The sequence below is a fragment of the Desmodus rotundus genome, chromosome 3 (genome assembly GCF_022682495.2).
Source record: "Desmodus rotundus isolate HL8 chromosome 3, HLdesRot8A.1, whole genome shotgun sequence".
NCBI lineage: Eukaryota > Metazoa > Chordata > Mammalia > Chiroptera > Phyllostomidae > Desmodus > Desmodus rotundus.
The window spans coordinates 12,156,415-12,179,647 of NC_071389.1; the positions used below are offsets into that span (position 1 = coordinate 12,156,415).

General features: G+C 41.6%; 1 protein-coding gene across 6 annotated transcripts in view; it reads right to left on the reverse strand.

Annotated features, from left to right (window-relative positions):
• HP1BP3 (heterochromatin protein 1 binding protein 3) overlaps positions 1–10,698 on the reverse strand; it is a 37,248-nt gene extending 26,550 nt beyond the window's left edge. Inside the window, exons 1-4 of one of the 6 annotated variants that reach the window (XM_071220853.1) lie at positions 10,562–10,698; positions 5,224–5,419; positions 4,695–4,791; positions 1,447–1,600 (exon numbers count right to left, since the gene is read on the reverse strand). In XM_071220853.1, coding sequence (XP_071076954.1) covers positions 1,447–1,600; positions 4,695–4,791; positions 5,224–5,319 — 347 coding nt within the window. In that variant the 5' untranslated portion in view covers positions 5,320–5,419; positions 10,562–10,698. Of the gene's footprint in view, positions 1–1,446; positions 1,601–4,694; positions 4,795–5,223; positions 5,420–10,008; positions 10,509–10,561 lie in introns of those variants that run through there. The other 5 variants (XM_024554313.3, XM_053921179.2, XM_024554315.3 and 2 more) reach the window with 5 other exon arrangements.
• Positions 10,699–23,233: the final 12,535 nt, after the last annotated feature.

Here is a 23,233-nt window from a genome sequence, read left to right on the forward strand (position 1 = left end):
TTTATAAAACAATGCTGTGAGCCACAAAATATTACATGAATTATTCTATGTAATAACAGCATTACATGAACCTAAAACACAGGGAAGCTGTTAAAAATTCGAGACTTTATGTGTATCTATGAAACTGGGACAAAGGATTCCCTGAGGATTACAGCTAGAAGGTACAGTTATTACTAAGTTACTCTTTTATTTAAAAAGTAATTCCTAACTGTTCTGACCAATTATGAAAAGAATAAAATGAATGCTACCAGCTGTCTTGCAAAAAAATTTTAATTAAAAAAGAATCACCACTACACTGTACAGATTATCAATAGCAAACTTTGTTTTCAGATTCTTTTTTTTTAATTAATTTATTTTTAGATAGAAGGTGAGGGAGGGAGAAAGAGAGGGAGAGAAACATCAATGTGCGGTTACCTCTCATGCACCCCCTACTGGGAACCTGATCTGCAACCTAGGCATGTGCCGTGACTGGGAATCAAACCAGCGACCCTTTGTTTCACAGGCCAGAGCTTGATCCACTGAGCCACACCAGCCAGGGCTGTTTTCAGATTTTCAAAGTCAGCCTCCAATTGAATACTTTATCAAACATACACAGAGTTTTAGGTCATTCCAGCAATGGCTTAATATACAGGATCTGGCACAAATAATGCACCTTTTAAAATTACAAACTCTTTTACTACAAAATCATAAGCATGTAACTCTTTAACATTAACAACATCACACTCAAGCACACCACATGACATTTTAGGTGAAATGTTCCAACTAACACTATAGATTACTACACCTATATTATTACCCTACCAATTACACTCAAGCAGGCCTTACTTCTGCCAGATCCTGTAGATTAATGTTTTCTAATATGAGCATATAAAAATAACTCATTCCTGGCACAGAGGGAGGAGCGCAATGATTAAGTGTCTCCCAGGTCAGATTTTTATACTCATGTTTCATTTCTGATTGAAATTATGTCAATGCTACGCTGTGGCTGGGGAGCTCAATTGGTTAGAGCATTGTCCAGTAACCCGAGGTTGTGGGTTTGATCCCCAGTCAAGGCACATACAAGAATCAACCAATGAATGCATCAATAAGTGAAACAACAAATTGATGTACTTTCTCTCTCTCTAAAATTAATAAAAAAGTTCAAAAAAATTATGTCAATGGTTAAGATATCAGACACTCCCATAATGAATTCTAAGCACAAAAACACACTCCAAAGCCAAATGGAATGAATTTTGGATTATTCATACCATTCTTATGCAAAGTACTGCACTGTCTAATAGGCTATACAACTATATAATAAACCTATTTCAAATGATAATTCTAAAAAGTAAAACCAAATAGCAAATACCTAGCATAAGCCAATGTTGTAACACTTTAAAACAATCTTGTCTACAGTCCTTTTCCGCAGTCTTTAATTATATATAGCAAGAAGGTATAACTCCTTACTCCTTTTTGGTTTCCTCAGAGGACTTCTTCTCTTCCTTTTCTTCACTCTCAGGTTCTGCCTTTGGCTGTTCTGTCTCACTAGATGTTGCAGGTGGAGTTTCATTCTCTTGTTCTTCTACAGTGGAGACAGATTCCTCTGAACTTATGTCTGGTTCTAAAAAATCAGGTGAGCAGAATTGCACCAAGTAGATATATTAGAGCCTGAGTCAATAAAAGGGTAAAAGTTTATCTTATTAAATAGATAAATCAAATGTTCCAATTAACAAATGGATTCTAAAAATGAACAAATGACTGAGTGCAGTTTAGTTTCCTCATTTATGTCACTCAAGTTGCCTATGCAAGAGGGTGTTCATCCAAACAATTATGTGAGAAAAGGAGAGAGACCAGGAAATTACACAGAAAGGGAAAATCATTTCACCCCAAACCAAGTATCTTGTTCATTCTACTGTGTAATATTAATGAGACTTATAATTAAGAAATGAGCCATTTCATAATTTAAAAGACAAATCCTAGTAAGGGATTAGTAACAGAAAATTAACATGTATTTTCCAAGTGAAACCACTGAGGCAAGGCTAGAAACCTGAGAGGAGATACTGAGGTCTGAAGCTACTTGTCTCTTTGAGCAGCTACTTAAAAAACAAAACCCCAGAAAATGGTTAAGCAGGGGCTTCAAAGAAAATAACTCCAGTGGAAAATATTAGGCAAAAAATAAAAACATATTTCAAGAGTTCGGTCACTTAAATTACATGGATTACTGGGATAATGATGAAGACCTCTTTGTGGACTTCAACATAAATAATTAAGAAATGCCACTTCGCCCTGGCTGGTGTGGCTCAGTGGACTGAGTACCAGACTGCAAACTAAAGGGTCGTCGGTTCGATTCCCAGTCAGGGCACATGCCTGGGTTGCGGGCCAGGTTCCCAGTAGGGGGCACGCGAGATGCAACCACACATGGATGTTTCTCTCCCTCTCTTTCTCCCTCCCTTCCCCTCTCTCTAAAAATAAATAAATAAAATCTTAAAAAAAAAAATGCCACTTCCTTCTTATAACCAGACCATATATATACAATTCTAAAGAAATTTCTGGTTTTCCAACAAATTAAATGTCTAAATCATAAATTTCAGGGCAGTCAACTATCATTTGTAAATGTCACCCTGGATCATGCTCTTCAACCAAACTTACATGTAAACAGAAACTCCTCCCATATGTTTCACCAAAATTGAGGTTTTCTGAGTCAGAAACATCTGGATTCTAGTTCAGTGTTTCTAATTTTCCAGCTTGGTGTCTTAGGGCAAATTCTTTGACATCTCCAAGTTTCAGTAACCCTACATCTCAGTTGTTATTAGATTATATAAAATGTTTTTGCCCTGGCTGGTATGGCCTGTGAACCAAAGGGTTGCCAGTTCGATTCCCAGTCAGGGCACATGCCTGGGTTGTGGGCCAGGTCCCCAGTAGGGGGTGCGTGAGAGGCAACCACACACTGATGTTTCTCTCCCTCTTTTTGTCTCTAAAAATAAATAAATAAAATCTTTAAAAAATGAAAATAAAATAAAACGTTTTAGGGGAAGACTATAGGCTAGCACTTGTGCTACGTAGATGATTCCCATACTCCTTTGGCATCCTCTGTTTCTAGAACTGTTTCACAAAGTATTAGGGCTAGAACTTCATTGTAATAATGATATCTGGCAATACAGATAACTGCAAGATGTATTTTTTATCATGAGTATCTAATAAAGGTTCAGTCACTCAACAGATACTGAGCATATATTATGTATAAAACATTATTTCCAACCCATTAAACTATTATGTCTGCCTCTGTCTGAAAGGTAGGGCTTATAAAATTCAAAATATAATTGAAGTCTAATTATTTTCATGTACAAAATACTCTAGTGGGGTAAAGAGAAGATTAAACAAACATATAACGTGTGAAGTGACTTAGTGGTCCCTTATAAATTATTGGTTGACCTTTCTAATTAATACCTTACACCCCAACTCTGGCATGCGTTCTGAAAACTGATGCTACTATTAATTTAGTGGCTTCCGCTGGCTGTTAAACATGGATCAAGATGTGCCACTAAGTAGCTTATCTCAGTGCTAAACAAAATAACCAGTCTTCAATAGTAGGTGACAGCACCTACTATTTTTTAACATGCTGATTCCCATGTCACCTAATGCCTTACGCCAGGATACACAAATTACTTATAATATTTATCTGAGGATTTGAGATAAAATCCTGGCTTAGCTTGAAAAGATTATAACCCTGGTGAACCAAGGAATAAAGGCAACAAGGGTGCGTGTGTGTGTGTGTGTGTGTGTACATATATATATATGTATTTTAAGATTTTATTTATTTACTTTTAGAAAGAGGGTAAGGGAAGGAAAAAGGGAGAGAAACATCAGTATGTGGTTGCCTCTTGTGTGCCCTCTTCTGAGGACCTGACCTACAACCCAGGCATGTGCCCTGACTGGGAAGTGAGCTTAGTGACTCTTTGGTTCACAGGCCTGTCCTCAATCCACTGAGCTACACCAGCCAGGGCTAGGGTGCATATATTTTTAATGTCTAATCGATGCTGGTCAGAAAATACTTGGTTCTAACAGCCATGACAGGAGCACTATGTGTTCCTCCTGGAAAACCTGAGATAAAGTGCAAGAAAGCAGAAAAGGAAAATAAGAAGAAAGAAAAAGGTTATAAGAAAAAAGAAAAGCAAAGAAAAGAAGAGGTGGTTAGAGATGCCATAAAGGAATGAATAGGTTGATGGTGATACATTTTTTTCAATTCATTATGTTCCCACCTCTGTGTGGCCAACCTTCTCTTCACCAATACCAAAGTTCTAAACCAATATTTTGATCACCCATTTGCTTCCTTAAGGCCTCCTGATGATTTCTGGGTGGGCTTTCCACTGTCCATTTTGAAGGCCTAAGTCCTCCATTCTTGCAGTCTTCATCTTCGTGACACTGTATGCCCAGAAGCTACTCTTCGACTGTTCCTGTTCTCTCCAATTTTTTTTCTGTTTTTAATTCCAAAAACATGAGATTTTCACCTTCCAAAAATCTTTAGAGACAGGATAAAACCCTTATTTTGCCTACATGGTCTAGAAATGACATACCGACAGGTACCACTTCTCTCTTTAAATGTTCTCCAAAAACACCTAGCTATGAAAAAAAGTTAAGGTTAAGGGAATTTATTGTACACTCCAAATTGAAATAAAAGCTTTCACCTTTTTAAGCTGTTCACTGCTATACTTTACCTGGCTTTCCTTCCTCCCCTTCAGCAAGCTTGCTTTTGGGAGGAGTTTCTCGGGTAGAATTTACAGTTCGACGAATCGGCATGGTGCTATCTTCTACCTTCTAAGAGAAGAGATGGCCATAATCACACGTGCATTAGAAAATTCTCTTTTCTCTCTTTCCCAAGGGGCCTAACTGGGTGTCAGAAGAGGATGAATTCTAATTCTACTCCAGGATCTGATGCAAATTAACAAGTTTTTTGAAGTGAAATATGATTTTTAAGAAGTACTTTTCAAAATATTTCTTTTAGCAAGAATTTAAAATGGAAACAAATAATTATACTTGATTTAGAATAAATATAGAAGACTGGAGGTTTTCTGAGAAATTTGAGGGGGAAAGGGAGATGAAAAGAACTCTGTATATTTTATTTTTTCAGATTCACAATCCAGACTCCCCAAAGTAGGGGAAGGAACATGTACCAAGAAGGACCCAGAAGAGCCTGAAGACAGGGACTGATCCAAGAGTGAGCTTCAAGAATATGTCAGCCCCTACCTCACCTAACTTGTCCGCGTGGATCAGCTGAGCTCCTACTATAAGTGGGAGTGCCTTAGGATGGACGAGTTCACCTTGAGACATATCAGTCGCCATTTAAAATAATTTCTAGGCCCGAGTACAGGTTACACTCTGAAGCCTCTGCTGTTAACCACAAGGATTTTTCCTAATGGTTTCAGTGTGGTGAAAAGTCAACCTAAAGCACAGAAAAAATCTGGTGTGAAGATTAACAGAAACAAAACTAAACTAAAACATCTAAATTTTAACATACATGCAAAGGGAACAAAAATGTATAATACTTATAGTTAAGTGACATATGACTTAGTTATCATTCAGAAATATAAAATCTCTATCAAAATACAGACTATGTAAAGCAGCGACTAACAAACGCACAAGCCACAGCAGCTGTTGCACCTTCCACACGAACGAAGGCAACAAGCACAAGAAAGCTCGTAAGGAACCAAGCGCCACCCCATCCTGCTACCATCAGGAACTAGGACAGAATGAGATTGAGGAACAATTTATTCAAATTTTACTCAAAGATCAATTAACTAAAAAGAAAAAAAAAAAAAACTACTGAAGAACATAACATACTAAAAGTCTCCAGACTCAGAGAAGTAAATTTAGTACCAGGGGTGTCCAACCTGCAGCCTGCAGGCCGCATACGGCCCAGGATGGTTATGAATGCAGCCTGACACAAAACTGTAAATTTACTTAAAGCCTTTTTTTTGCTCATCAGTTGTCATTAGTGTTTGTGTATTTAATGTGTGGCCCAAGATACCTCTTCTTCTTCCAACGCAGCCCAGAGACTCCAAAAGGTTGAACACCCCTGATTTAGACCATCACTGAGGAAAACAGAAGTATGCTTCTAAAACCTCATTTATCATATTTTTAATATAAGCAAAACTAGCACAGAAGAACATAATTAAATATTCAAAAGTAAAACCCATTGTCACTCAAATCTGTCTGATCATTAACACCCTTTATCCCCACCAAAATCTCATCTGGGACTCAATGACACTTTATAATCCCTCTACAATATAAGAAAAAGATCAGTTAAGTGTTTAGATCTCTGTGCCAATAAACAATTAACACAGTTGGTAGACTTTAAGTTCCAACCTTATCTAGGAATTTAAGAGCTTTCAACTTGTCAGGTAGCAGTCCCAAGCTAAAACAACTGGGACGAGTCCAAAACATCCAAATGTAGCCCTAACTGGTGTGGCTCGGTAGGTTGGGCATTGCACCGCACCCTGAAAGGTCGCCATTTCAATTCCTGGTGAGGGCACAGGCCTGGGTTGGCGGCCAGGTCACCAGCTGGGGGCATGTGAGAGGCAACCAATGGATGTTCTCTCCACATCTGTTTCTTTCCCTCTTTCTCCCTCCCTTCCCCCCGTCTCAAAATAAATAAATAAATAAATAAAAATATTTAAATACAACAAACATCCAAACATAGAGAATGCTTCCACAGCTACTGGGGAAATCTTTTTATTGGAACACCAAGAGCAATACCAGACTTGTGAATTGTCAGTCAGCTGCAAGGAAAGGAGCTGAAAGAATTCAAGATAATATAGCACACTAAAACTTATTATCAAGAGTAAATTAGGAATATCCATCAATATCTAAATATTATCAATTGTTACAAAACTACTTAAAATGCTCATACAGCAATTCACTTCAAACAACTATAAAATACAAGGATAAAGATAGCTGTTTTCTGATTTGTGAAAAGAGAGCCAAGTTGGGTTTAAGGGCATTATTTAGGTTTGTGAAACTTAAAAGTCTATCTTGGAGTGATTTCAATATATAGATCCGCTCATTCATTCATCCACTAGCACTTAAGATAGTAATATGCTTCCTTTGATAATAATAAAAAACTAGGCAAATCTGCTATTTTATTATATGAACATTATACAGAAATAAAACATCACAATCAGGTTATTTTGGTAAAGTGACATTGCTAATGAATTCATCTTTCTTAACCCATGATAACACACTAGCTAGATTGAAAATGCTACTGTGAAGTGAACAAAACCTTCAGGAGTCTCTATTCATAGGGTATCTTTATAAAAAAACATATTTTCCCAGTAAACAAAATGCTGAAAAAGTGTCAAAGCCTTTCCAGTCAACTCTGTACTCACTAATTACTAAAAATTAAAACAAACAGGTTAACAAAGGGAGGGGGCACAGGAAGCTGCCCTTGATGCCAAAGTGATAAAACTGACTAAAGTCTGGGCAATAACAAGTACACAGTCCATAAACACATCAGACATCAACCAAAGAACAAGAATGACAGCTTGAATTAGATAAGAAGTATGCCCAGGTTGGAATAACCTCAGAAATGGGCACAGAGGGAGGAATAAATTGGTTTGCCCACCCCCTACCTCCAAGATTCTGACATTCTTCTGCTTAAACCCTCCCCATTACTCCCCCTCCTTTATCTCACCAATCTTACTCCCCACTGCTCTACAGACCACTCTGCTCTCTCAACCCCCAAACACAGACCTCCTTTTGGCCCCTGGGTCAGTGTCTGCACTTGCTGTTCCCTTAAACCGGAACACTCTTTGCATAGGTACTTCAGTCAGGTTTCTGCTCGATGCTACCCCTGATCAGAAAGGCCTCCCATCCCTCTTACTCTTCTTCAGGTTTCTTTATCGCATCTAACACCACCTAAAAGTCAATATATGTCTGTTTACTTGTTCAGTATGAGTCTCTCCCACTGTATTCCCAGCACCTAGAAGTGTCCAAACATAGTGGGTGCTGGATAAATATTGGGGGGGGGGATAAGTTAAATGAACAATGACATCTGATAGTACTTAGTACTATATTCAGTATGTGAAGAATACTTAAAAAAGTAAAACCCAAAGTTATTTGAGATAAATATTAAGACACGTTTGCCTTAGCTCTGACTTTCCTTTGTAAAGGTCATGGAACTTAAAGCTTCAGTCTGTACTACTTTCTCTGTCACAGGTTGGGGGATGAGTTATTTAGTAAGTTCACTGTTCTTTACAGAGCTAGCAAAACTACATGCATGGTTAATTCACTCTGCCCCAACATCACCATGTAGCTATTAAGTTAACTTTTGTTGCCACACGTGCGCACGATCACACTTTGGCTGCCATACTTGTTCCTCCTCGGAGATCCTATCTAGCTGGTTCACTGCTGCATACTTGGTGTCTAAGAACATATCGGGCACAGAATGTGTTAAAAAGTATTTGTTAAGTGAAAAAAGTAGATGAAACTTACTGAAGTTTTCACTTGGGTTCCTCTATGAGTCAAAAACAATCTGAGTTTATCTGTGGTTTATGTGCCCCTCCTGTGGTGATCAATCTGATTTCTTAAAAATTTAATGTTAGATTAATAATAGAAAGATTTGCTTTTGTCAAAGGAAATGCAAATTGTTTTAATGCAGGTAATAAAGAAAAAATTGTAGAAGTAAAAAGTCCAGAATTTCAGAGTTTTAGATTCCTCTCTCTACATTAAGAGAAAGCAATAGACAAATAAGTAGCAGCTTCATATACTTCAGTTTATTGGTATCTTTGAAAATACTCACGTTAGGGAAAGTACTATTATTTCCTAATTTACCATAACAAGTATGCTGTACATCGTAATGTCACCAGCTATGCAATGAATACAGCAAGTTGGTGCTAATCTCAAGTCTTTCACAATATCCAGACTTACTGGGCAATGTCAGGGAAAGATGCCTGTAACTTGACTGCTGGCTTCGCATCTCCATAAATCAGTATGTATTTAGCTAGTGTCCGCCTAGGGAACAGATACTATGGACACTACATGGCCCTTCCTCACAAGCTACAGTAATCACAGTAACTGGCCAAACAGAGTTTTCATCATTATATGAAGACCTCTGCACACTTCCTCCACAAACTTCCCGCTTTCAATCTTCTAAATAAGCCTAAAAACAAAGCCCCCCAAAACTCCTTTCAAATATTACTTCCACTTTGAAACAAATACACTAAACTTCTGAATGGAGCAATGCAATTTAAAAAGCTCATAGTCAATTTTATGCCTGTGCCAAATTAAACAAAATTAAAGTATCTTCCAAATCTAACTTCACTCTGAGGTAAGGCAGCTCGACCACAAGGTTCCAGGTGAATTTCTAATGGGATTCTCACTTTGCAACGGAACGGGAACTCGGGAAGCACGAAAACCACAGGGAACGCACACGCGGAAGTGGCGGTGAAGTTCACCTGGTCCGTCCTCCGTGCTGGAGACAACACTCCTTCAAAAAAGCTTAAGGGGCTCGTCCTCGGTCACAGACAGTGGGCAATTAGGTATCAGAACTCGGACCTGGGGCCCTCACTCCACCACTCCGGCCTCCGTCTCTTTCCGTGCGCTCCCGTTCACAAGCCCGACTCTATTAACTGACAAGCTCTAGTAATGCCAGACGCGAAAACGACAGCTCAGGCCCGCGGCGCGGCAGCGGGAGCAGCGCCTTCTCTGCAGCGCCCACGGATCCGCAACCCTCGCCCAGACCGCAGAGACCAACACGACAAAAAAGAACAGCGGAGACAAAGAGGCAGGGAGCGGCCGGTGCGGTGCGCGAGCAGAAGGCGGGGGGGAGAGCGGAGCCAAGATGAAGGCAGCGAAGCAACTGACGGGAGGGCTCAGCGGCGGCGGACGCCAAAACCAAAAGGCTGCGGGGCGGCGGCAGCTCGGGGTTCAGGCTCGGGGATGCACGCGGCGGAGGCCGACGCCACCACCCGGCGGCGCCGGCCCGCGCGACGCAAGAAGCCGCGGATCGCTGGCACCAGCGCTCCACTAACTCACCACAGGGAGCTCCGTAATGGCGGCGGCAGAGGCGAAGAGCCCGGGAGGCGGGCCCGCCGCAGCCAGTCACTGCCACCGGCATCTCTCGAACCGGCTACGAAAACCGCTGAGGGAGTGGGGGATGAAGGGGAGGGCGGGAGCCGCGCGCGAGACCCGCCGCAGGCCTCGGAGCATGCGCAAGCCCTCAGCCAATAGAGGCGCGGTGGGCGGACTTTGGCGCAGGCGCGCTGGGAAGCAAGGCCCTCGACCGGGAAAGCGCTTTCCCCGCTCCCCCCACCCCGGTCCAAACAAAACAAGGGCGGGAGCGCGCGCGTGGGCCCCAGAGGAAGCGTCAACTAGCGGGGCAGGGGGCTAGGACGCAGAGGGGAGGGGAAGGAGGGGGCGGAGCGGCCGGGGAAGGCAGACAAAAGGCACCACCTCCGGGGACCCCAGCGCCCCGCCCCCTTTTCTCGAGAAGTGGCGTCGGTACCCGAGTGAGCGGCCTCTGCCACTCGCCTTCGGGGCCTAGCGAACCCGTGCCCACTTCCCGCCCGCCAGTTCCGTCCTCTGTTACCTCTGCGCTTCCCCTTTCCTGGTGCCCACGTCCGGTACGGCCTCTCCGCGCCACTCCCGCTGCTACTTCTCTCCTCCGCCGCTGCTGTCCTCCAGGCCCAGCCGCCGAGCTCTGCCGCCCCGCCCCCCTGTCCGCGGCCCCGTGCGCGCGCTCTCGCTCCGGCCCCGCCCCCCTCCGCGCGCCGGCGGCCGCGTCCCGAGCTCGCGGGAGTGGAGGGAACGCGGAGACGTGCCTTCCCGACTCGGTGCGAGGGGGCGCTCCGACACCCAAGGCTGCGCGCACGCGGGCTGTGCGTCCACGCACATTTCAGCCTGCACTGCGCTGGTGGCGCGGGGTCGCTGGGGCGGTGCGATGTCGTTTTCCTCAGGAGAGCACGCTTCACTCTTCACCTGTTCTCTACTCTCTAGGTCAGTCTCAGGTCTTAACCGGGTTTCCGCTTTGGCGGTCCGTCTGCCTTTTAGAGCGGCAGGCATTTCCCGCTTCTCAGTTTAGCCGCAGCAGCAGAACAAACTGCGGTACCCACCTTGGAAGACCGTGGAAGAATTGGAGAACCAGATAGCGGAGAATTCATTACGTCACAATCGTTCTCATTCAGCAGGCAGACAGTACAGGGCAGAGTAGTAACTCGGGAAAAGAGCTGCGGGAGTTGCTTTTCTAAGTCCTATGGAGCGGTCATCCTTGACTTCCTAATTAGCCTACACAAGCACAGGTCTCCAAAAGGAAACTCTGAGATCAGAAAAGCAGGAATTTACTTGGAATTGTCATATTACGTTGGCATCCGCGTACCTAAGCGATGTACAGCCGGTTTGGAAAAATTCGATGTATTTAAAGTAGCAGGTGGTTCGGGGAGGGGGAGGGGTAGAGGAGATGCTGGTAATGAATATGGGGAAATAACACTAGAATTGCCCGAGGCTCGACAGCAGTGCAATCAAAAGTCAAATGCATGTGCAAATCACTCTAATGATTTGCTATGAAACCATTTAAGCAGCGGCTAGCCCACTCCTCAGTCTCTGCGGTTAACACTTGCCCACCACCAGCTTGCCCAGCCATAGCTCTCCAGCCCCTCAGTCCCAAACTTCCGATGTGTAAAAAATTTCGCCACCACCAAAAATTCCATATGAGATGAGCCATTGTCGTTAATGTCCTGATAGCATATTCAACCTGTTCACAAGGGGTTTTGGTCATTTTCGCCATTTCGTCATCCTGCTCACTTCCTTGTACTTTATCAACACGTCTATCTTTTGTCTCCCTTTTTAAAGACCCTTTTCATTTTTAATGTATTCATATGCATAAAACATCCAACCTTTCTTTTCCCCTAAAATGGCTTTAACCCCATCTCATTCAGCAAACTACCCAACCAGTGTGCCTCAGTGGGTTGGTTAGGGGTCGTCCAGCAAGGTGAAGCGTTGCCGGTTCATTCCGGTCGGGGCGCGTGCCTGTGTCACCGGTGTTTCTCCCATCCATGTTTCTTTCCCTTTCTCCCTCCCTTCCCTTGTCTCTAAAAATAAATAAAATCTTAAAAAAAAAAAACCCTACCCAATTAGAATTTTCCTTCTCTGCAGATTTTTGCTTAAGTACACACACAATTTATTCTGTTGTTCACAACGTGTACACCCAAGGGAAAGCCCCGAAACAAAATTCCTTCTCAAGAGTGCGTGTGAAGTGTGCATACACACACAACCATGCATTAAGTCTACCACTTGCTGAATTTTGAAGCTGTATGTTTCTACCTTTAAAAGTAAAAACCCTTTTACCTTTAAAGGGTTTGAAATTTTTGTTGTGTAAGCTTTTTGGTTGAGGCATTTTACTTCTGCTAAATACAACTGGCCAATTTTGTTTCCATATTTAGCTGCATCTGAGTTAAGACTCCATGAGGGTATGGTTTTAGTTTACCTCATTTGGCCTTCTTTGAGCTACACTGGTAAACATATTCAATTGTGTAAACAATGACATGATAATTTTTGTATCCTTTACTTAAACCGTAAGGCTGTTTGACCTGCACTGCAGGACATGCACCTCGACAAGTTTAGGACCTAGTCAACTCTTAACCAGTGTATGGAGGTTACTACCATCAAGGGCACGGGAAAGATTCTTTTGCTCAGAGACCTATCACACTGACATCAAAGTCCCTTAAGCTTCACCCTCTTCTACAGCAGTTTCAAAGTGCTAACACCAAGGAGAGCTAACATACAAGCCTCAAACTGATCAGTGCAAATGCATTGTTTTAATCTTGAGCCTTGAGGATCTAAAGCTTTCCATTCCACAGCAAAGAATCAGAAGAATAAAAATTCTGGGTGTCTGACCAGAGGAGCTTCTAGAAGAGAGGAGTACATACATGACTTCACAATTCTGCCAGGATTACAGGAGTGACTTGGGAGTCCCATAATCATGAGGAAATAGTTTGTGAGCTAGAAAAGGAAGTGTTAATAGTCCCCATAGAGCAACTGTATCACCTCTAGGTTTTAACAAAAACACTTTCTCAGAAGCCAAGTTCCTGTTGAAACTTTAGTATACAGTAAGCTTTGCAAACTTCACTGCTTTTTGTCAATAGGCTTTTCCCCCTCTATTCCACAAATTTAAAGCTAAGTGATATTTCTGTTACTCTAAAAGGTCTTTTGTATAGAAAAGCAAAATAGGTAACTTTAGGCTTTTTGTATAGAAAAGCAAAATAGGAATTTTAGACTTAAGGATAGAGGAAGTTGAAGCAATTGCAGATTCCAAGAGCGTCCCCAACCAAAGGATGGCACTGGAGTCACAGGGCTGAACACTGACACTTATCTGCTCATTTATCTATTCACGTTCCATCTCAAAGTAACAAGGAGAAGTTTGAAGAATAATTCTTGAGTGCCTGATGAGAAAGTTTCTGTTGCTAGCAAGGCTGATCTTTATTCTGCCCATAAATCCAGGCTGCGGGACTGTGATTTCATGCAGAAGGAACCCAAAGCCAGGCCAGGGCTTGGATCCCTTAAGAATGTACGGTCCTGGCAGGGTTGGAGGTCCTTTGACTTTCCTGGTTCCCAGCCAGAAAGATGGGAAATAGCTCTCAATGTAGCTGCAGCTTGGAAAAGGATGGCAAGAAAATGAACAATTTACACCATCAGGGAAAAAATGGAGGCTGATGAAAAGATTTAATGTTACTCTTCCACCACCACCCTATCAAAGTTCTTCTCCTTATTTGTTACCTGTGGCCAAGACCCTGGTGTACCGATAAGCAACATCCCTGGACTCTCCACTGCCAATGTTGCACTTTGCTCTACTCACTGGTGGCGATGAGTACTCCATTCAGCTCAGCAGTCACTGAAAACTGTTGCCTAAATTCTGAAAAATCCTGAATCTGAAGCATGGCTGGTCCCAGTGGTTTTGGAGAAAGGATTGTGGACCAGTATTTAAAAGCCAAATAAGTTTTATAAAATAGCATTTACCTTCAAATGTTCTAGTTATTTTTTACAAAATGCTCGTTGCAACCCATTAATTCTGCCATTCACAGTTTGAGAACCTCTGTCCTTGATGTTGTGAGCTGTTTGGTGTTCTACTGGAGCCAACATTGCTGGCTACCTGAGGGGGTCTGGAAAATGTTAGTGCCCAGGCTTTACTATCATTCTGAGGACAGTGAAGAACAACAGGTGTCCTTTAGTTTGAAACATCTGATGTATTGGATGGAGTTACAATTCAGCCCCTCAAGGGAACAAAAACATTTGCGAATGTTATTATACAGGCGTCTTTCAGTGGAAAACACAATCTAGAACCAAGGAAACCAAGGTACTTAGTCCTGCCATCTCCAGGGAAAACAAGATTAGTTGTCAAGCCTGTTTTCATGTCAGGTTCTGGGAACTGTATGTAGTGAACCGTCTTTTCCCCTTTTTAAACACCAAACGCAAGACAACTGCATTTTACTTTATTTTTTCAACTGCAAATTTCTGGTCTCACCCCAGACCTAATTGATTGAGTTAAAATCTCAGGGGCTGAGGTTCACGATCTGCGTTTTTAATTAAGCTGCACTAAAGGCTTTGCAAATTGAATTATGATCAACAGAACCAGGGAATTATTTTAACAACGCTCACAAGGATGGAGCAGACTTGAAGACTGAATTTTAGACAGGTTAAAACTCTATTTGCCAGATTACTAAAGAGCAAAACATACTCAGTTTTGTTTTGACTATGTAATAAGAAGAAAATTTGCCATCACTACTATTCTCCCTTCATTCCTACTTCGTGGCTTTAAGGGCAAATCTTATTTTCAGGAAGACGCCTGCAGGGCAACCAGGCCTGGATGGTGGCCAGGGGTGAGTGAGGGTCAGGTCAGCAATACCAAGGGTGACCAACTGTCATGGTTTACCTAACACAGGGAGGTCGAGAGTTAGTGGGAGGGAGGACTTTCAATTTTTAAACCAGGCAAGACCCAGCAGAATGAGTTGATCACTGTAAGACATTTTTTCCTTGTGGTTATGGGTAAGTTTGAGAAAATTTCAGGTTTAAAGGGAAGATTTCTACCCACACCCCCAACCCTCAATAAAACCTAGTAATTTAAAGGAGCACAAGAGTCAAATCTATGACTGGAAACAAGACAGAATTTTAAAAATCAAAATTTTGAAATTGGATGTTTAAAATTAAAAAAAGAAATGAAATTCCAAAAAAGGGATGATGGGAAGAATCCTTTTTTTTACAAAATGAAACCGCATGGTGATGAGGAAATGGAATCTTTTCAAAAAGGGTAAACCAGAAAACATTGGCTTTGAGTATTCTTTAAAAAAGTTTTTTTTTTAAGATTTTATTTATTTTTAGGGAGGGGAAGGAAGGGAGAAGAAAGGGAGGGAAACATCCATGTGTGAGAGAAACATTGATTCCATGCCCACAACCGGGGACTGGCCTGCAACCCAGGAATGAATGTCCAGAGTGGGAACTGAACCAGCAACCTCCTGTTTCTCAGGCTGGTGCTCAAGCACTGGTTGTACTGATTGATAAGAAACATCAACTGGTTGCCTCTTGTAGCTTCCCCAAGCAGGGGTGGAACCTGCAAGCTAGGCACGTGCCCCAATGAGGAACCAAACCTACAACCTCGGTGTGTGACCTGCCCGGGCATCAAACCCGCACCCTTTCGGTGGACAGGATGACCCTCCGACAGAGACACGCCGGCCAGGGAGGCTTTGCGTATTCTTAAACTACTTGCAGCAAGGCTGTAAAAAGTTTCAACACAGAGTTTGGAGACAGTAACATAGTTCTTGAGAACTACATGTGGCAAGACTCAAGACTGTTAGTTCAACTTTGGAAATTCATATTTCATCATCAATGATGCCCCTGCTCTTCCTGACAGACCAAATATTTTGCCCAAAAATGCCCTTTCAAATTTTTGTCTCTCTGCTTTACACTCTACTTGGTTGAGACTATGATACTAAACAAAAACCCTGAAATTTAGTTTTAACTAACCAGCAAGTTTGTTTGGTATAGCTTCCTCTTTATCCAAAGTAGTTAGCATCTCCTACAATTAGGGGCAGGGCCAGGGCTGGATGGGACAGAATATGCATTTTAAAGTACATGGTATTTTTAGAAGTTCATTATGGTTTTTCAGCAAAAACTAGTCAAAAAATTTTCTTCCTCCCCAGGTGGGGCAATGTATAACTCGCGAAGAACCCTCTCCATTAGTCCTTGTGCAAAAAAAAAAAAAACCAAACAATTTTTCAATGCCTTACTGAATCCTAGTATAAGTGGGAGCTAGAAGCCTCTACTCTTCAGGTCTATTATCAGTTTATGCAAGGGAAAACAATGCAAAAAAGTCTGAACTATGCAAAGAATATTAAAGAAATGTGAATAAGCAAACCGTAACTTCTTATACTTCTGAAGACACTGCAGTTTAATTGTATGTGGTGAACATGACTAAGGTTGTAGAACATAGTAGAAAAAGAACATCCGACATAGGCAGGCCAAGCCCCAGGTATTCCGGGCAGAACCCTGGGTGCTGTATCTGATCTCCTTTAATGAATTCTCACAACACCCTATGAGGTAGATGGTGTTATCCCTACTTTATAGATGAGGAAACTGAGGTGTAAACAAACCCTTAGTTATCCAAGTCCAAGGCTCCAAAGTATATCCATTATAGTGAGAGGGAATATTGTTTGGAAATCACTGCCTTCCAGAAAGCCAAGTGCAAGTCCCACCTCTCACCCTTGCTAGATACGTAACTTCTGCGGCTCATAGTTGCCTGCCTGTTGGAAGGAAGCAGTGCCTCCTTATACGTATCACAGGGCTGGTGTGAAGGTTGAATTAGGTGACAACCTGCAATGCACAGCAAATTACAGCTTACAAAGTGTTCTAACGTACATTAACTAACTCACTGATACTGTGACGTAGGAAGAGCTTACTGTTTTCATTAGAGATGATAAACAAAACCCAAGCCGTTTTTAAAAACAGTACTTATTCTTAGTTAGCTTTTGGTGAAGAACTTTGTAATGGTGGCAGGGACGTTAAGTAACCCTAGGCAGTGGTTCTCTAACATCACTGTGCCTAAGGATCCCTTGAAGATCTGGTTAAAATGTTTCTTGGGCTCCCTCAGATTCTGATTTAGTAGGTTGGGGTCCCTGAACTTGTATTTCTAATGAGCTCACTGGTGATAATGACACTACTGGCCTAAAGCTCATACTTTGACCCTCACCTGAGATATAAATATAACTTCTAAAAAAATTTGTTTTATTGATTATGCTCTTACAGTTGTCCTGACTTTTCTCCACTTGTCCCCACTTCCTCCGGCATTCCCCCCACCTTTGTTCATGTCCATGGGTCATGAGAATAAGTTCTTTGGCTACTCCATTTCCTGTACTGTACTGTACATGCCCATGGCTATTCTGTAACTACCTATTTGTACTTCTTAATCCCCTCGCCTCTTCACCCATTCCCCCACACGTGCCTCCCAACTGACAACCATCAAAACACTCTGTATCCATGAGTGTCTGTTCTTCTTAATTTGTTCTTTAGATTCAATTATTGAGAGATATGTATTTTTTCCCATTTTACTGTTCATAATTTTGACCTTCTTTTTCTTAAACAAGTCCCTTTAACATTTCATGTAATAATGGTTTGGTGATGAACTCCTTTAGTTTTCTCTTCTTTGGGTAGCTCTTTATCTGCCCTTTGATTCTAAATGATAGCTTTGCTGCGTAGAGCAGTCTTGGCTGTAGGTCCCTGCTTTTCATGACTTTGAATATTTCTTGCCTATCCCTTTCCAGCCTGCAAAGTTTCTTTTGAGGAATCAGCTGACAGTCTTACGGGAACTCCTTTGTAGGTAACTTTTTTTCTCTTGCTGCTTTTAAGATTCTCCCATTATGTTTTAACCTTTGGCATTTTAATTACACTTGATCTTAGCCAAAAGGCCAAGAAGCAATGGCATTTCAATTATGATGTGTCTTGGTGTGGGCCTCTTCACATCCATCTCGTTTGGGACTCTGTACTTCTAGATTTGCATGTCCATTTCCTTCACCAAAGTAGGGAAGTTTTCTCTCATTATTTTTTCAATTTTTTCCTCTAGATTTCCAACTTTTTGCTCTTTCTTTTCTATCAATGTAACTCGTTCACTCCAAATAGACTGATTATTCCAATGCACTAACTGTGTGGCTAAATTTGGGGACTGGAAATGATTAGAAGTATTGCCATCCTTTTGCTAAGTGAGAACTAAAAATATTTAAAAAATACCTACTTAGGTTGGTTTCTAGTGAATTCTACCAAATTGAGAGTACAAGACAACTTTCTTAAAGTGCTTTTCACTCATTTGTCCAGAAGAGGTTTGTCTGGATTAATTTGTCACAGGGCATGTTTAAATTCCACTTTTGCATGTGAGAATGAACTTGCACCATACTCTGCCCCCCTTTCTTCTCTCTCCAAACGCACCATGCATTCTCTACCACAGGGCCTTTGCACTCACACTGCCCTTTATCTCACCCTGTCCCCTTAACTATTTACTTATATTTCTCAGTTTAAAACTCTTGCTCAGGGAAGCATTTCCTAACCCACCAGTTAACAGTGTCCTCGTTATCTGCTCTCACAGCACTTCATTCTCAAAACATGCGCCGTATTTGTGTACCCAACATTTTGCAGTTAAAAACATCTGGAAAAAGAGGTTGTTTGGTAAACTGTTAGGTAAATCAGGTTATTGTCACTATTCCACACAGGTCTCAACTGTGGCTCATATTAGGATCACCTAGAGAACTTGAGGGGGAAAAAGTCAGGTCTCCTCCCCAGCGATTATGAAGTAACTGGTCTGGGGTGTGGTCCAAGGTTTTGTATTTTTAAAAAGTCTTAGGTGATTGTAACACGCAGCAATGCTGAGCACTATTATCCTATGTTCTATGTTCCAAGAAGTTAAGATAGGACAGTTATTTGAGCTTCGCAAAGATAGTTTCTAAGGACTCCAGGCTATAAGACGTATTACTCACCACCAAGAGGTAAATCCATCAGATGTCAGAAAGGAAATCACTGGTGGTACAAGTTCAACTGCTGGGTGGTGGTTTGCTTTGAAAATCTCCAATACTCTTTATATTCTTAATTCTTTAAAAAGTTTAATATCCTATTATTGCCAAGACTTACTTCTTTGTTTAGTTTGGTAAGCAGCATTTAAAGGGATTCTGGCCCTGGCTGGGTGGCTCAGTTGGTGTGGTAGTCCCACGCACCAAAGGTTACCAGTTCGATTCCTGGTCAGGGAACACACTTAGGTTGTGGGTTCCCCAGTCAGGGCACACACAGAAGGCAACGGATTGGTATGTCTCTCTCATATCAATGTTTCTCTCTCTCTCAAATCAATTTTAAAAAATCCTTGGGTATGGATTTAAAAAAAAAAAGTGATTCTGGATGTACTCCTGTGGTTGGCACAAGCGAACCCTTTGTAGAGAGAACAGGGAGACACGCGCGAGTTGAGAATGGAAAGGTGACCAACAAACAGCAGCGTCGGCAGGAGAATGTGAATGTCCCAGCTGCAGCCCGACCCCTTGTCCACCACAGCATACAACTCCTCCTGTATGAACGCTCTGACACCCGCTCAGGCAATGGCTTTCCCCCGGCTCGTTCTTCTGACGGCCCGTTTATCTCCAAGTACTACTTTGGTGGCATCTCACAAGTTTTGATATGCAGTATCCCCATTCCTAGTTAACTTCTGGTTAACAATTTCCATTATTATTATTTATCCCACTGAGTAACCCAGGTGCCATTTTAATACTGCACTGTGTGGTACACTTGTTAGCCACAGGAATCAAAGTAAAAAGAGAGAGGGAACAGTTACAATTTTTTTTTGTTAATAGCATGACCAAAAGCATGATTGGAACACCTATAGGCTTGAGTGTTTTAGGTACCAAAGTCATCTTCTAATAAATGAAGCATATTTTCTAAAAGTCATAATGTTCCTGTGAAAGTGGCTTAACTCACCTGGCAGTTAAAAATTAGAGTAAAAGCCCTGGCTGGTGTGGCTCAGTGGATTGAGCGCTGGCCTGCAAACCAAAGGGTTGCTGGTTCAATTCCCAAGGGGGCACATGAGAGGGAACCACACATTGATGTTTCTTTCCCTCTCTTTCTCCTTTCCTTCCCCTCTCTAAATAAAATCTTAAAAAAAAAAATTAGAATAAAAAATGCTGGCTTAAATAGAAGCTGAGACACCCAATAGTAATTAGTTCACTCAGTGCTCAGATCTTGGTTTCTAAATACCATTCCTTAAAAAAAAGAAAAACCAAACAAAAAACTCAAAACAAAAACAAAAAACATGTCTCCTTGAAGAAGAAAGCTAATTCTAAGGCTAGGACAGGGAAAAGACAAGACGTGCCTGCCTGTAGCATCTTGTGGTATCACAAAGTGATACACAATGAAAAGGATGCGGAAAAGTCAAAGGGACACTGGAGCTGACCTGAAAGAGCTCCTAAGGTCAAAGCTGGCACAATCTGAACAAAATTACATGATACTGGATTATACCTCAAAAGCATAAGTAAAATAAGTATGCAAGTCTGTAGTGATATAAACTCTAATTTTATATATAAAACTACGCATTTCACACATACACACATATATGTGACTGAATAAGAAAAAAATAGAAGAGACAAGTCTTACTTGCAGGAGAATGCCAAATAGTGTAAGTACAGTATCTGTGGTTTCAGTCACCCACAGTCAATTGTGGTCCAAAAATATCAAATGGAAAATTCCAAAAACAAACAATTAATGACTTAAATTGCACGCTGTTCTGAGCAGCATGGTAAGTCTCTCACTGTCCCACTCCATCCCGCCAGGACCCGAACCACCCCCTCGTCCAGCACCTCCATGCTGCACACGCTGCCCGCCCATTAGTCACTTAGCAGCTGTCTCCGTTAACAGACTGATGGCCGCAGTATCGCGGTGCTTGTGTTCAAGTCACCCTCACTCTACTTAATAATGACCCCAGAACTCAACAGTAGTGATGCTAGCAATTCAGATGTGCCAAAGAGAAGCCTTCGTGAAGTGCTTACTTCAAGTAAAAAGGTGAAAGTTCTCAACTTAGTAAGGGAAGAACAATAAAAATCACATGCTGAGGTTGCTAAGATCTACAGTAAGAACAAATCTGTGAATTGTGAAGACGGAAAAAGAAACTCACGACAGTTTTGCTGCTGCACCTCCAACTGCAAAACTTACGGCCACCGGGCACGCGAGCGCTTAGTTAGGGTGGAAAAGGCACTGCATGTGTGGGTGGGAGACACGAACAGAAAATTCTGTTCTGACTGGCAGCAACTAACCAATGTTGGCCAAAAAGCACTGATCCCAGAGGGGCTTCAGGACGGGATCCTCTGAAACAAGTGACCACGTTCACATAACTTATTACAGCGTATTGTTACAACTGATCTATTTTGTTATTAGTTATTGATGTTCCTCTCTTACTGTGCATAATTTATAAATTAAACTATCATAGGTATATATGTACAGGAATAAATAGTACATACTGTATATAGAGTTCAGTACTGCTCTCGGGTTCAGGCATCCACTGGGGATCTTGGAACACATCTCCCACAGATAACAGGGGACTACTGTACATCTTCCCCACTCCAGGAAGAAAGTGGAGTTTAATCCTCTCCTACTCCCACCTTCCTCCCCCAATGCAGGCTAGACTTAGTAACTAGCTTCCAGATTAGAGTTAAGAAAGAAGGGAAAGCAAAGTAACTTTCGTAACCATATAGTCGAGGTTACATATCACCAATGATGTCACGTGGGTATCTGATATGATAAGATGGGAAAGGCACTTCACTTGTATGGTATTTCTATCCCAAACCCGTAACACCAGTCTAATCAGAAGAAAACACCAGACAAACCCAAACTGCGAGACATCATACAAAATACATAACCAGTACTCCTCAAAGTTGTAAAGAACATGAGCAAACAAGAAAAGATTTAAAAACTGTCCAAGGCCAAAGGACACTAAGGATACATGATGACTAAATGCAGCGTGGTATCCTGGATTGCATCCTGGACTAGAAAGAGGCCATTTGAATCCCAAATAAAGCCTGGAGATAACAGCAATGTACCAGTGCTGGTTTCTTAGTTTTGAAAACATCCTATGATAATGTAAGATGTTAATAATAGGAGGAACTGGGAGAGGGGTATATGGAACGCTGTACTTTTCTCTGAACCTTTTTTAGTCTAAAATTATTTGAAAATAAAACATTTATTTGAAAACATTTGGCACATGATTCTCTGTAGCTTGAGGTATAAATCATTTCATGATTTGGTAATGTCCCTTTTTTTTGGTAGTCCTAACATTAATAGATTATAACTTATTATTGTTTTTCCCTCTGGGGACTAGATGTGGTATTTGAAGCTAATGAGTACATAGGGCATCTCTCATTGAACTACTGGAGCATGCTTACTGCTACATGCTACATGCTTACCTACAGCTCGAGCTTACTGAACAGGAAAGGTGGTCTCTAAGACCACCGACCCGGGACTAACCAGTGGTAGACACCTGTCTCAAGGCATTTTAATTTTTTTAAAAAAATTTTTACTGGGCATTTTTTATTCTTTACTGAGCAATTTTACTCTCATGACAAGTAGGCAGCCTCTCAAGCTACTTGATAGTCACTAGCTCTAAATGTGCCTCAATGAAAAGGACAAATAAAACCTCAGGCTCTGGGTCAAACTAGAGTACGCTGTAACTCACGCAGGAATTTTAACCCCAAGGAAAACTACAAAAGCAGCAACAAATGAGAGGTCGAAATAACCAGACCCTAGTTACTAATGCTGGGTTATCAGCCATCCCAGGTCATATACATCCAGTTCACGGGGTGAGCCCCCCCACCAAAAAAAAGAAAGAACCACCCCCCAAAACTCAGGAACTTGTTCAGAATCAGCTAATGGTTATAAACATATTGCCATTGTATTAAAAGTTATATTTAAAGAACAAAAATTAAATCAAAGATAGAGAAAACCAGGGTCTACGCCAGCTGTCAAGTCCCTGATGTTGAGAACATGTAAGGTTTGATTATTTGCTAAGTGTTGGATTGGAAGTCAAAACAAAAAGCAATTCAATGTATGATTTCATTTATATAAAATGTCCAGGATACACAAATCCATGGAAACGAGAAGTAGATTAGTGCTTCCCAGGGGCTGAGGAGAAAAGAAGGAGGAGGAGAGACTCCTAAAGGGCATGGGGTTTTCTTTTCAGTATGATAAAAACGTTCTGAGATTA